Source organism: Dendrobates tinctorius, unplaced genomic scaffold (genome assembly GCF_039654945.1).
Source record: "Dendrobates tinctorius isolate UK_male_01 unplaced genomic scaffold, ASM3965494v1 ptg000009l, whole genome shotgun sequence".
Lineage (NCBI taxonomy): Eukaryota > Metazoa > Chordata > Amphibia > Anura > Dendrobatidae > Dendrobates > Dendrobates tinctorius.
Genome location: NW_027361677.1, coordinates 5,433,444 through 5,448,524, shown reverse-complemented (window position 1 = coordinate 5,448,524; position 15,081 = coordinate 5,433,444). Strand labels below are relative to the sequence as shown.

Below are 15,081 nucleotides of genomic sequence, written 5' to 3'. Positions count from 1 at the left end.
CAGTATTTGCTTGTTTCCCTTTTTATGGCTATTTCTGCATGACCCTGAAGAAGTCACAGCACTGAGAAATTATTTTGGACACCTCCCTCACCCTGCCCTTATTTGTACCTTGTGCGAAAAATATTTAGCTTTTAAGGTTTAACCCATTATGACAAAATGAATCTTTGCAGCTTTATGCACAGTGTACACAGAAAGCTGCTAATCAGTGATGTGCGCAGGGCTATACAGAGCTCAGCATTCCGAGTCCTGCTAGATCCGCTGCAGAGGAAACTGTGATTCTATCACACCTGCTGCACCCTGTAAACTAAGTGACACATTGCTGGTATCCGGGTCTCTGTCCCTACGTTATGCTGCTGTCAGATTACATAGCACAAATCTGCTGACAGATTCCATTTAGCAATGGATCAATTTAAAAAAAAAAACAAAACATTTTGGGAATATCATTTAGAAAAGTGTTATCTCTGCCATTTACTAAAGATTAACATTCATTTTAATGTTTCATTATATAAATCAAAACTACACATGAAAATAAGCAACTTTGTAATGTTTCTCATCAGAGAAATCTGCTTTTTTTTTTCTCCTCCTTGATTGACGTTTAATGGGTAAAATCTTTGTTCAGTGAAGACAGATTTTCTCATTGATGAGATGTGAAATAACAGTTGGTGCTTATAATCTTTTATGAAGAGGAGGAAGGAAATGAAAGCAGAAACAGACATTCTGCTACAAGATCCATAGAACATTATGAGCACTAACTGTCATCTCATATCTCAGTGCTGGGGAAATCTGGAATTACTGAAGACACTGTTTTGTGTGAATTGAGAATAAATGATCAATCATTGCAGAGATAGAAGCAGATTTCTCCGATAAAATCTATTCCAAAGTTTATTATTTTTCATGTCCTACTGATTTATGAAAAATAAAATTAAAATGTTTACTCAATAACCTTTGGGGCTGATTAATTCAGACTGGCATAGTGCATTCTCACACTACGCCAGTTTTGCTGGGCTACTGGGTGCCAAATTCACCAAGAGGCGCACACCACTTAAAGATTTTGGTGCATCTTCTGAGTGGCATGATTCTCCATTCTGGGACTGGAGTAGGATTTCTAGAGTACAAAATGCCAGCATTTTTAACAAAATTGACGAGCAGCCATAGCCGCGTCTCTTCCTGCTCTCCAGCTTTGCTCAAACTGGCATGAAAATGCCAAAAGTTGCAAAATTTTTCCACTAAAAATGACGACTTTTCAAAGTTTTTATGACAATCTTCTGGCGTAAAAGCTTTGATGAATTGTCCCATTATCTCTTGTCAGACAAATTTCGTTCTTTCTCCTCGGGACTGACCATTTGCAAACCAAGGGTAAAATTTCAGTGAATATAGATTTTCCTATTACTGAGATAGGAGATGACAGTTGGTGCTCATGAAGTTCTACGGAGGACTGTATTCCACATTGACATATTCAGTATTTCACATCAGTATTTGTAAGCCAAAACCAGGAGTGGGTGATAAATCCAGAAGTGGTGACGTGTTTCTATTATACTTTTTCTCTGATTGTCCCACTCCTGGTGTTGACTTACAAATACTGATGTAAAATACTGACCAAATACTGAAAGTATGAACATTGCCTCACTTGCCGGAGAACTTGCAGTTGAATGTCTGTCTCTAGCTCCTACCATAGAATTTTAAAAGCACCAACTGTCATCTATCTCAGTAATGTAATAGCTCAGTGAATACAGACTGTCTCATTAGTGAGATAGGAGAGGACAGTTGGTGCTTAGAAACTTCTATTGAGAACTGTAACTGTCGTTTCATGAGAACTTGCGGCAGAATGTCTGTGTCTGCCTCTAGCGCCTCCCCTCTCCATAGAATTTTAAAAGCACCAGCTGTCATCTATCTCAGTAATGTAATATCTTAATGATACAGACTTTCTCATTACTGAGATAGGAGATGACAGTTGGTGCTTATAAAGTTCTATGAAGAACTGTAACTGTTTTTCAGGTGAACTTGCACCGGAATGTCCGTCTCTAGCTCCTTCCCCTCCATAGAATTTTAAAAGCACCAACTGTCATCTCCTATCACAGGGATGTAATATTTCAGTGAATAACATGCATTGAGAATGAATGATCAACCCAGGAGGTGAAAGAAGCAAATTTATCTGATAATATATTAAAAATAACAAAGATAAAGCAACATCCTTTATATCTGCACCCACAGGGAATACACTGCCATCTGTTCCTCTGTTACCGCCCCTGTCACACGCTGCCATACATAGTCACACAGGTGATCTGGTCGCATGCACAGCATCAGCACCGCCATCTCCTGCTGTACACCGTGCCCGTCATGCAGTGTATACAGCGCTGTGCAGAGGTGGAAACATGCATCCTTATAAGAGCGGATAACGCCTGCATCTAAGGTAACACATCTCATATATGTTCCCTGTCTCATTCAATTAATTATTTGTTATTGGTCACACAAATGACTTTCCTTTTTGTAACATCTACAAGTATCTGTCATTCTTAGGTCTTCCTTGTTGTAATGTAATTGTATATAAGTTTAATGGGGGGGTAGAAAAAATGTCAAGGGCTCGATGGAAAATTGGGCAGGCAAAGGCTGTCACCCTCCCTGGAGAATACGGAAGGAGCCAATTGAGGGCCCTTGGTTTATCCTATAACCCCTGACCCCTCACTCTTAGGATCTAGGAACACTTTTATGGCAGGTCTAAGCGACATGATATAAAGGATAATAGTGGGAAAAGTGATGACCTTCTATATGGACTAGACCTGCCCTCCGTATGGAGAAATGTCAGGACATGAAGGGGAGTCAAAGGATCATTGGGTTGTGTGTAGGAATGAGCGGATCCTTGGATGCTCGGGGTCATCAAATTCAACCGAACTTTAGTCCAAAGTGCAGTTCCTGTACCAGAACTCTACCAAACTTGAATCTGAACCCCATAGAAGTCAATAGGGAACTGAAGTGCTGTACAATGGTCTCTCTCCATCTCTATATCGCTCTCTATGTTTCTCTTTCTCTCTGTAGCTCTGATTCTGTCTTTCTTTATCGTCTATTTATTGTCTATCTTCTATCATCTATTATTTATCCATTATCTATCTTCTATTATCTATATATCTTTTTCTACCTTTCTCTCTCTAACTATCTCTATCTCCTTATCTCTCTCTCGCTCTGTCTTCCTCATTATCTCTCTCTCTTTTTCTGTCTCTTTTCATCTGTCCCTCTCGTACATGTCCTTATTTTCCTTTACCCGAGAACTTCTACAGGAAGATCTATGCAAGATCCTAATGCCCTGTCCTCTGCCTTGATTGTAGGCTGCCTGGTACATGATCATTCCCATCTGGCCAGTTTCTGTTTGCATGCTTGTCGCCATGAGAAGCGCAGAGACGCTCAGTGTCCCTAGACAGTTTCCTACCCGTAGCTGCTACATGATGTGACGTGACATTTCTCACATACACTAGAAGTGGAGTGCTAATGTAAAAACGTGCGTCCACTTAACTTAGGTAGAGGACTTAAACTCTATTGCCTTCTATTAGACATATTACCTCTAAAAGTCAATATCGACCCTTTAACAAGCCTTGCCACAGGATACAAGTCTAACCAGAGACTATTTACAGACACATATTTTGGGGTGTTTGCCCCTCTTCAGTGCAAAGGAAGATATTAGTTGGCTGGATGAGAGTCCTCTGAAGAGACTATAAGGAGTAACGTCTCTCATTGTGAAGAGTGCCAAGTCGGTGTAAGACCCTACACCAACTTGGCACTCTCCACAAGGAGAGACATTAACACATAAAATCCTACCAGAAGCTTCTCATCCATCCAAATCTCTTGCTTTGCACTAAGGAGGGGAAAACACCCTGAAACACTTGTCTGCAAATAGGATACAACCAAAGCCAGACACTAAGTCATGTGGCAAGGCTTGTTAAAGGATTGATATTGACTTTTAGGTTGGTTACTTCCATTAGGAGTCACTATAGTTCAAATCCTCTTCCTCCTCAAAGAGACCATTTGCATATATAATTTCCCAGAGCAACATTGCATGGCCTATAAGTCTCCTTATGCCAGCTTGACCTGCTACACAAGGAGAGCCGTTACCCCTTAGACATCCTTTTATCCGCTAACATTGTAGTATATTATTGGCCAGTATACACCTACATCTTTGATCAATTACTTCTGTGTTGTATACAATGCATAAACAAACCAATCACATTTGACCATTGTTGAGACTATTACTGAATTATTTACCCCCGTACCTGTGACCTCTTTTATACATTTTGTTTGTTGCTTCCAGTAGCCTAACTTGAAGTTCGTGGGCCCCAATGCCCTATCTATAACAAGATAGTTCAGTTATCATGGCTATATACTGTATTAGCATTGGTCTATTAATATGGGGCAAAAGGACCAGAAGAGCGGACTGTCAGTCATTACATGTCTAACTTTATTAATGTCTCCTTTCATTTACCATAAGTTCTGGAGGCAGATTCTCAGGGAGATCTATGTCCAGCCCATAGATCTTAAGAGCTCATTTACATATTAAGAAAAATGTGGATTTCTCTGCAATAAAACATCAGATCGCAGATATCAAAATATCATTTTGTTCAGCTTCCTATGACCTACGTGCCAATATGGATGGCTTAGGAGAGTAGATTCTGCTGACAGATTCCCTTTAAGCTGGACATACACATATTAGTTGAGCACTTATCTGACAAAAAGTTATTTCTCCCGCCATCCCCATATTTATAACTGGACCAGCGTTCATATATTTTTAAAGTTTAAAAAGCCGCTGCCAAATGTCTCTGCCTTATCTGATGAAGAACAATATGGCCTGGTATTACAATTCAAACTCCCTGACCCCTATCTCTCCACAACACCATCTGCCAAGGGAAAACTGAAAAATCTCCGTGCACATCAGAGATCGATGAGTTCACTTTTGCAGTCAAGTAGTCCTTTCACCTCTTGGTCCCCTGTGTGGCTGCACATGCTGCACCAATGATATGTCCACCCCTGGACCTCAGTTAAATACTGTTTTTTCACAATTATAATCCCTAGTTTATCTCCATTTCAGCATCTTAAAGGAATTTTAGAAAAATCCATCCTCTGGCTGCAGTTTGTTGCAAAAACAAACAGCACTTTTCTCACCCTTCTCAGGTCCAGCGCTGAGTCTCTGCAGCTTCTCCCTCTGCTTGTTATTGCTGACGTCACGTCGACATCGCTGCAGCCAATTATCGTGCTCAAAAGGCTCTGCTTAAGTTGAGCTGATTAGCTGCAGTGCTTTTGATATGGCGTTAGTGTTGCAGACAGTAACAGACACCGGGAGCAGTGGTGGAGACTCAGTAGACTCAGTGCTGGACCTGGGGAGGGGGTTAAAGCTATAGGTTTTTTGTTTTTTTTTAAACAAACTGCAGCTAGGGAGCATAGATCTTCGGAAACTCCTTTTAGACACCCATATATAGTACATGAAATCTGCCAAACTGGACAATATTGAATAGTTGTATCCTACATGCATCATATTGAGCATATACTGTAGAATGATGATCATGACCGTGGGCATAATGCTACTCAGACAAAACAGGGTGAGGGTAAAACAGAGTAGCAATACTTTATTGAACCACGAACGGGCAGATAACACGTAGCACAGTCCTAGCAAAATACCCAAGATGGTCCACATTACAGAGTCTCACCCTGCCGCTGACTCGCTGGGACAAGAGCAGCTTTGACTTCAGAGCTTCCAGGGCCGACTACTACCACCTATTGCAAGAGAAGAGGTAATGACAAGCTTAGGACGGTGACAATACATTTAGGTACAACGCCAGTTGACTGGAAGGTCACAACCTTGGCTTCAGCTTCCGCAGACGACTATCCCACCTGTGACATGCACAGAGAGAAGGTAACAACAAGCTTAGGAAGATGACAGTCCATTGAGGTACAAGGCCAGTTGAGGGTCACAGCCTGGCTTCTCCGAACATGTCCATGGAGCCAGGCGACCACAGGGTCCCATTACTGGCTTTCACAAATGTATCCTTGAGTCAGTGATGGGCAATGGAGCAGAATCTGTATTCTTCCAGCCGGGCCCAAGATCCCCTAAGCTGGCATCCTGTAGAATGTCAAATCTCTGTTCCTCATGATGGAGCCATGATGTCTGGGGTGCTGTCCTGTAAAGAGTCTCTGGTCCTTTGGATGTTTTGACTGAACATCTGCCTCTCTCATACGGAGGCATGTAACCTCTTTTTATAGCTAACAAATGTCCTTCCTCCAGTATTCACAGGTAAAAGTGAAGAATGGTGATGAGAGCAAGTCACATTATTTGATTATTTAATCTATTTGCATAGTTTTTCCTCTCTATTTTAAAAGTCAACAAACAAACTAGCTGGCCTGGACAATGTGTAATCAACATATCAGCAAATATCATTTTTCCATGACCCTTTTATCAGTCTGTTTTCTTGACCAACCAGAAAGAAACACTAAAAATAGGTGTCTGGTTAATTAAGATACAATGCTGTGTCCTCACAATAACCCTTAACAAGTTACCCATCAGAGTAACTTGGGCTTCTCTATCGCTTCATTGGGGGGCACAGAAACCATGGGTGTATGCTGCTGCCACTAGGAGGCTGACACTATGTACATAAAAAGGTTAGCTCCTCCACAGTATACACCCCACCGACCGGCACTAATTTCCTCAGTTTAGCTTAGTGTCAGTTTAGCTTTCAATTCTTTTCCAGAAGACGTTGGCCTCCTGTCCGCAGGTCAAGACCTTTCTTCAGGGAGTGGCTCATGCGGCACCTCCGTACCGCGCTCCCGTGGATCCATGGGATCTCAATCTGGTCCTGGAGGCTCTTCAAGGGTCACCCTTTGAACCTCTCAGAGAAGTCTCCCTATCTCTTCTCTCCTGGAAAGTAGCCTTTCTGGTGGCCATCACCTCCATCCGGCGTGTGTCGGAATTGGTGGCTCTTTCTTGTCGCCCCCCTTTCTTGGTGCTCCACCAGGATAAGGTGGTCCTGCGGCCCCCGCCTTCCTTTCTCCCTAAGGTGGTGTCCACTTTCCACCTAAATGAGGACATTGTTCTCCCATCCTTTTGTCCGGGTCCAATCCACCCTCTGGAGCGCTCCTTGAACAAGCTAGACCTGGTCAGGGCGACGAAGGTCTACCTGGCTAGGACGGCTCCCTTGCGGAAGACAGACTCAATTTTCGTCATTCCAGATGGTGTGCGGAAAGGTCAGCCGGCCTTCAAGGCTACTATTGCTCGCTGGATCAGATCAGCAATTTTGGAAGCCTACCGGGTCAAGCATCGAGTGCCCCCTCCTGGAATTAGAGCTCATTCTACCCAGGCAGTGAGTGCCTCCTTGGCAGTGCGCCACAGAGCCTCCACGCTGCAGCTTTGCAAAGCTGCAACCTGGTCTTCGATCCACACGTTTGCCAAATTTTACAAGGTCCACACCTACGCTTCGGCGGACGCCAGCCTAGGCAGAAGGATCTTTCAGGCGGCGGTGGTGAGTTCTCAGACCTAATGGAAGTTTGCTTCTCCCTCCCCAGGGACTGCTTTGGGACGTCCCATGGTTTCTGTGTCCCCCAATGAAGCAATAGAGAAAACAGGATTTTTGGGTTGCTTACCGTAAAATCTGTTTCTCGGAGCCTTCATTGGGGGGACACAGCACCCTCCCATGTTTCTGCAACTCCTGTTCTTCTGTTGGTTGTTGGTTACAGTTGAGTTGTCTGTTCTGTTGTTACTCTATTTTGTTACTTCTCCTACTGCTTTCTCACTGAGGAAATTAGTGCCGGTCGGTGGGGTGTACACTGCGGAGGAGGAGCTAACCTTTTTCTGTACATAGTGTCAGCCTCCTAGTGGCAGCAGCATACACCCATGGTTTCTGTGTCCCCAAGTGAAGGCTCCGAGAAACAGATTTTATGGTAAGCAATCCAGAAATCCTGTTTTTATGCCTTGACAAAGGCGCCGGTTCGGTGCAAAATCGCGTTGGTATTAATAAAAAACAATTTGTAATCCCAAGGCTCTTCATTACCGCAGCGCAGCCTAAACGTGACAATTTCCATTTTTTCTATCCATTTAGTTTTGATTCCTACTGAGCTTTTGAATACTATTTCTCCAAATGTCCAGATTTTTAGTCTTGTTTTCAATCTATATCGTTTCGAAGGCTTGTGTGCCAAATAAAATAATCACACAGTATATTCAAATAAATCAGTAACTCACAGTCACGCTGGGTGAGGGAGAAGCAAGGTGCACAACGGGAAAAGGGAGGGGAGGCCCAAACACTAGGGAAGGGGGGAGTGGAGACCCCTAGGCAGATCTAAGAACACCCTGTCTTTCCTGACGTCCCTAATTAGGTTTCGCACCTATTGCCAAGCAGGACCCTAATCCCTGCCTAACCCTAGCGATAGGCCCTGACTAGGGAGGGGACGATGATAGAAGTGTCAAATGTTGTGGTTGATTTTGTACATTAATGATTTACTAACATTTTATCTAGTATACCTTTGTAACTTGCAGTTTACAATTTATTCTTATTAATTGATTTAACTAAATTTGTGTTTTTGTTTTTTTTACAGAAAGAGGTAATTTGGAAACCATGGCCAGGATAAGGGTGATGGGCTGTTTAATTTCTGTAGTAATATTCCTACAAATCATTTTCCTGGTTAATTTACACCAAAAATCATATGTTAATTCACCAACTATCGAAGAGCTGAGGAAGGTTCATCTTCTCATCCTTTCCACGTGGAGGTCTGGATCATCGCTCTTAGGTCAGATTTTTAGCCAGCACCCTGATGTCTTCTACTTGATGGAGCCGGCTTGGCACATATGGAAGACCCTACCGCGCTACAGTGCCCACGTTCTTCACATGGCCGTAAGCGACATGGTCCGATCGGTCTTTAAATGCGATATGTCTGTGTTTGATACATACATAGAAAATAAGAAGAAAGTTTTGAATCTATTCCATTGGTATTCCAACAAAGCTCTCTGTTCACCCCCCGCGTGCTATTCCTTTTCTCGTTCCAACATCACAAATGGAATGGCTTGTAGGAAACTTTGCGGAAACGATTCTTTTAGTAAAGTGGAAGAGGCATGTGAAAAATACAGCCACATTGTTGTGAAAGAGCTTCGATTCTTGGACATCACGGTGCTCTATCCTCTTCTCAAAGACCCTTCCTTAAAAATGAAAATTCTTCATTTGGTACGAGACCCTCGAGCGGTCGGCAAGTCTCGCGGACAGGCTCCAAGAGCTCTTGCGGGGGACAATGGCATCGTCCTCGACACGAACGGCACGAAGATAAATGACACAAACTATGAGGTCTTACAGAAAATCTGTGAGAGTCACGTTATTATGTACAAAACGGCCACCCACAAACCTCCTCCATTCCTAAAAGGGAAATACATGCTGGTCAGGTATGAAGATCTGGTGAGAAATCCATTAGAAAAAGTGGAGGAGATGTATAAATTTGCAAATTTACAATTGATGGACCATCTTAGTCAATGGATCTACGATATAACTCATGGGGAAGGACCAGGCAAACGAAAGGAAGCCTTCGAAACCACTCCGAGAAATGCACGAAACGTATCGGAAGTTTGGAGGAACGTTCTACCCTTCCCGAAAGTCAGGCAAATTCAGGACGTTTGTAAGGAAGCCTTGACTGCTTTTAGGTACCAGTTCATGAACTCAGAGGCAGAGCAGAAGGATAAGTCACGAGATTTTATACTGCCATTGTAGATCACAATGCCTTAAAATAATGATATAAGAATAAAGGGCGCCCTAAATTATCAAGCATATATGATACAAAATGTTTTACTTCCAAGTCCAAAAAACTTGCACTTATTTTATATTTCTATGTAGGAATTAGAGGTAGATACATTGTGAAGGCCACAGAGGTTTGTCTGAAAACATTACTGATCAAACACCATCATGAAAAACAAGGAGCACACTAGACAGGTCAGGGATAAAGTTGTGCAGAAGAGTAAAGCAGGGTTAGGTTATGAAAAAAATACCCTGAGCTCTGAACACCTGACAGTCAGTCATCTAAACATGGAAATAATATGGCACAACTTATAAAGCTACCAAAACATGGCCGTCCACCTAACCTCACAGTCCAAGCAAGTACTAATTAGATAAGCAAACAAGAGGCCCATGGTCACTCTGGAGGAGCTGCAGAGATCCACAGCTCAGGTGGGAGAATCTGTCCACAAGACAACTATTAGTCTCATACTCCACAAATCTGGCCCTTATGGGAGAGGGGCAAAAAAAAGCCACAAGAAGTACCGTTTGCAAAAAGACATTTAGTGGACACATCGATCATGTGGAAGAAGGTGCTTTGGTCCAATGAGACTACAGTAGACATTATAGGAGTAAATAGAGGATGCTATGTGTGGTGGAAAATGAACACTGCACTTCACCCTTAAAACACCATCACCACCATCGCACATGGTGGTGGCAGCATCATGCTGTTGGGGATGCATGGAAGCTGCTCAGAGCTGAAGGGAAGATGGATGGAACTAAATAAAATGGCAATCCTAGAGGAAAACCTTTAAGTCTTTTGCAGCTTACGAGATTAGAGTGTAGGTTCACCTTCATGCAGGACAATGACCCATGAGGCATGAATACCTATTCAATGCATTGGACACCACAGATATGTATAAACACCAGGGCTGTGGAGTCGGAGTCGTGGAGTCGGAGCTTATTTTGGTGGAGTCGGAATAAAATGGTCCGACTCCGAAAATATATAATAAATTGGGTACAGTAGTTCAATGCAGAATGTGCTGAATATTTTTTCATAGGAATTTGGGAAAGTTATGAAATGTCCTATAAATGGCTGTTCTATTCCTCATCTAAGGCTACATTCACACACAGCGTTTTTGCTGCGTTTTTTGAGGATACGTTTTCAGCTGCAAAAGCAGATCAGCTTTTGAGCTCATAGATGTTTTCAATAGCAAAAGCAGATTAGAAATCTGCTCTATTAATTTATCCATATCTGTCTATCCATATCTTATCTGTACCAAAAAGAACGAAAGCTGGGTAGCACAAACAATAGCACTCTTTTTTTTTAGCACCAGTCAGGTACACCTCATAGCTGCCTTAAGGATGCCCAGGACAGGCATTGCTCGCCTTCAGTAACACATCAACATCAATTGATAGTTGGAATAAGCTGGATTACTTACCGGTAATGCTCTTTTAATGAGTCCACGACAGCACCCACTTGGAGAGAGGGATCCGCCCATAGGTACAGGAAACCTACAGAGATAAAAGAGGGCGGTCCACCTCTCCCCCTCAGTTGGATTTCAGAGTACCAGGAGGACTGCCAAATATTAGGCCATTATATTATCCAATTATTCTAAGTTATTAACTTCACAACTAAGAAGGTGTATATACATTATGTTAACTTCTAGGGAGGGTTAGTGAACGGGTGCTGTCGTGGACTCATTAAAAGAGCATTACCGGTAAGTAATCCGGCTTTTTACCCTTCGCCACGACAGCACCCACTTGGAGAGACTTTCAGAGACCTTCACCTGGGAGGGACCACCGTGCCGAGGACCGCTCTACCAAAGGCTAGGTCAGATGAGCATGATAAATCAAGCCTATAGTGATTATAAAAAGTAGAGGGTGTAGACCAGGTTGCCGCCTTACATATAGATTCGATTGCGACGTCTCCCCTTTCTGCCCAAGAGGAAGCCATAGCTCTGGCTGAATGTGCTCTGACACCCTCCGGAGGATTCTCATTGCTCTCTGAGTATGCCAGCCCAATCGCATCTCTGATCCAACGAGACAGGGTACCCCTTGTAACTTCACATCCCTTCTTTTGGCCCTGAAAAGAAACAAATAGAGCCCTACTCTTCCTCCAGCTGCTAGACCTTTCAATGTATTGTAATACTGCTCTTCTAACGTCTAGTGTATGGAATCTTTCTTCCTCTGGAGTAGAAGGGTTACTAAAAAATGAAGGGAGATGGATTTCTTGTGACCTATGAAACCTCCCTGCTACTTTTGGTAAGTATGAGGGATCTGGTTTTAATATTAGCTGATCCTGTAACGTCACTAAAAAAGGGGGATCTATTGAAAGTGCCTGTATGTCACTAACTCTTCTGGCTGAGGTTAGTGCAACTAGCAGTGCTGTTTTGAAGGATAGGTGTTTAAGGGAAATTGAATCTAAGGGTTCAAAAGGCGGACGTGTTAAGGCCTCCAGAACCAGGTTCAGATCCCAAGGAGGGACTCTAGGTATGTGTACTGGCTCGCTCCGCTCACATGCCGCGATGAATCTGCTTATCCATTTATTGCCTGCCACATTATAGCTATAGAGGGCCCCTAGAGTTGACACCTGAACTTTTAGTGTGTTGACAGCTAGCCCTAATTCCTTTCCTTTCTGTAGGAATTCTAGGATCGCCGTAATCAGGATTCCTCCAGACTCAGGCCTTGTGTGGGACTCTAGGAATTTTCTCCATACTCTGGTATAAATTCTCGTCGTTGTTATTTTCCGACTTTGTAGGAGTGTATTGACTAGTCCCTCCGAGAACCCTCTTGATCTCAACATTTCCCTTTCAAGTTCCAGGCAGTCAAGTGGAGACTGCCCACTTGAGGATGGAAAAAAGGTCCCTGTGAGAGGAGCCTGGGGGTTGAGGGAAGCACCCATGGATCTGTTACTGACATCGCTTGCAGGCATGAAAACCACGGCCTCCTGGGCCAGAATGGTGCTATTAGGATTATTCGTGCTTCCTCTGCTCTGATTTTCCTGATCACCTGCGGTAGTAGTATGATTGGTGGGAACGCATATGCCAGTTTGAATTGCAACGGGGCCTGGAGGGCATCCAGAATTTCCGGACTGTCTGACACATTTAGAGAGGCGAACCTCCGCACTTGCCTGTTTTTTCTGGTGGCGAAGAGGTCTATTTGGGGAAGACCCCAAAGCGACACGATGTGTGTGAATATTCCCCGGTTTAGACACCACTCCCCTTGCCGCAGTGTATGGCGGCTTAGGAAATCTGCCTCCACGTTGTCTCTTCCCCTTATGTGGAGGGCTGAGAGAGACAACAAATGTTCTTCTGCTAGGGATAAAATTCTTCTTGTGGAAGACATTAAGGTGACCGATCGAGTTCCGCCTTGTCTGTTCAGATGAGCGACTACGGTGGTGTTGTCCGAAAGGATTCTCACGTCCTCCCCTTGTAACTGTGGAAGAAAATAAAATAATGAATGATAAACTGCCTTTAGCTCTTTTAAATTTGACGAATCCTTATCTTCACCTATATCCCATAGGCCTTGGGCAAAGTTATTCCCCATATGGGCTCCCCATCCTGTGAGGCTAGCGTCCGTGATAATTATACGGGAGGGTGTTATAACCCAAGGTACTCCCGCCGTTAGGTTATCGTCCTTTAGCCACCACGCAAGGGATGTTAGGACCTCCTGGGACAGCGTGATTTTCTTTGTCAGATTCCCTCGGTCACGGGACTCCTCTAAAAGAATTTGGTATTGTAGCGTCCTCGTGTGGAACTGGGCCCACTGAACTGCCGGGATGCAGGCAGTAAGGGATCCCAGAAGGGACATTGCTTCCCTTAAAGACATGTGTGGCCGACGTATCGCCATCTTAACCTTCTTTTTAATTGCTGAGATTTTTACCTGCGACAGCAGACACCTTTGGCTTATGGAATCTAGCTCGAGATCCAGGAAAGACTGAACAGACTGCGGCTCGATTCTGGACTTTTTGAAGTTTATTATCCACCCTAGGGCCTGTAAGGACAAGATTGTATCAGCAACTCGATCACTACATTGTCGAGATGAATTTCCAACTATCAGAAAATCATCCAGATAGGGTACTATTAGTGTGTCCTTCTGGCGTAAAAAAGCCATCACTTCCAGCATCACCTTTGTAAATACTCGTGGTGCGATGGAAATGCCGAATGGCATGGCTGTGAACTGGAGATGCTGTATCTTGCCATCGAGAAGGACCGCCACTCTGAGGTATTTCTGATATCTGGAATGGATGGGAATATGATAATAAGCATCCTTCAGATCCAAGCCTGCCATCATACAATTGGGGAAGAGGAGCTTAATCGTGGATCTTATGGATTCCATCTTAAATTTATGATTTATTATGAATGAATTTAATTTTTTCAGGTTGATTATTGTCCGGAACGATCCGTCTGGTTTAGATATCAGAGAGGGGAGTAAAATCCTCTCCCTTCTTGCCCCTTAGGCACATGGACCAAAACTTTTTTGTCCAGTAAATTCCGAATCTCAGCTTCCAGGGCCTGCTGTTGGATTGGTGAGCTGAAGGATGTTATAATCAAAGAATTACGGGGTATATGATGGAATCCTATTTTTAACCCGTCTCTGATAATGCCTAGGACCCAAGGGCTAGCCGTAATTTTCTCCCATTCTCGGAAAAAATTTTTTAGTCTCCCTCCTACTGGAGGGACCGGCTCCTCAGTTCCTGTCCCTGCGGAAGGAGGATCCCCTAAACATGGCACCTTTGCCTTTTCCTTCCTTTGTGGCCCAGCGGTTTTGATTCTCCGCTGATCTTCCCCGGCCGAAGGGTCTTCTCCTAAACGCCCTCCTATAAAATGGGAGAGGAGGGTTAGGGAATCCTTTTTTCCTTTCTTTTGCCTTCGTAAGGATTTCATCTAAGGCTCTTCCAAATAAGAACTCACCCTCGCAAGGAATGGTACACAGTTTTGCTTTGGACTGAGTGTCACCTCTCCAGCTTTTAAGCCACAGGCTACGCCTGGCGTTATTAGCCAACCCCGCTGTTCTGGCTGCCATACGTAAGGAATCAGCCGAAGCATCCGCTATATATGCTGCTGCACCGCGGATTAGTGGTATGGCGGCTCGTAGTTTGTCTCTAGGGATCTTCTGGTCTATTTGCTGGTCTAGTTGATCGATCCAGACCAGCATAGAACGAGCTGTGCAGGTACTAGCTATTGCCGGTTTAAATGTGCCGGTAGCTGCTTCCCATGCCCTCTTCAAAGAGGCGTCAGCTTTGCGGTCAAGCGGGTCTTTTAAAATGCCCGTGTCCTCCACTGGTAAGACCGTTTGCTTTGAGGCGGAGGCCACTGCCGCATCTACCTTTGGGACCTTACCCCATGTCGACAACTCT

The 15,081-nt window shown here is 43.8% G+C and overlaps 1 protein-coding gene across 1 annotated transcript; it reads left to right on the top strand.

The window, feature by feature from the left end:
* Positions 1-8,582: 8,582 nt before the first annotated feature.
* LOC141095421 (carbohydrate sulfotransferase 6-like) lies at positions 8,583-9,719 on the top strand. The gene has a single exon (XM_073581408.1). It carries the CDS (start codon positions 8,583-8,585, stop codon positions 9,717-9,719), a length of 1,137 nt encoding a protein of 378 aa, XP_073437509.1.
* The last annotated feature ends 5,362 nt before the right edge of the window (positions 9,720-15,081 follow it).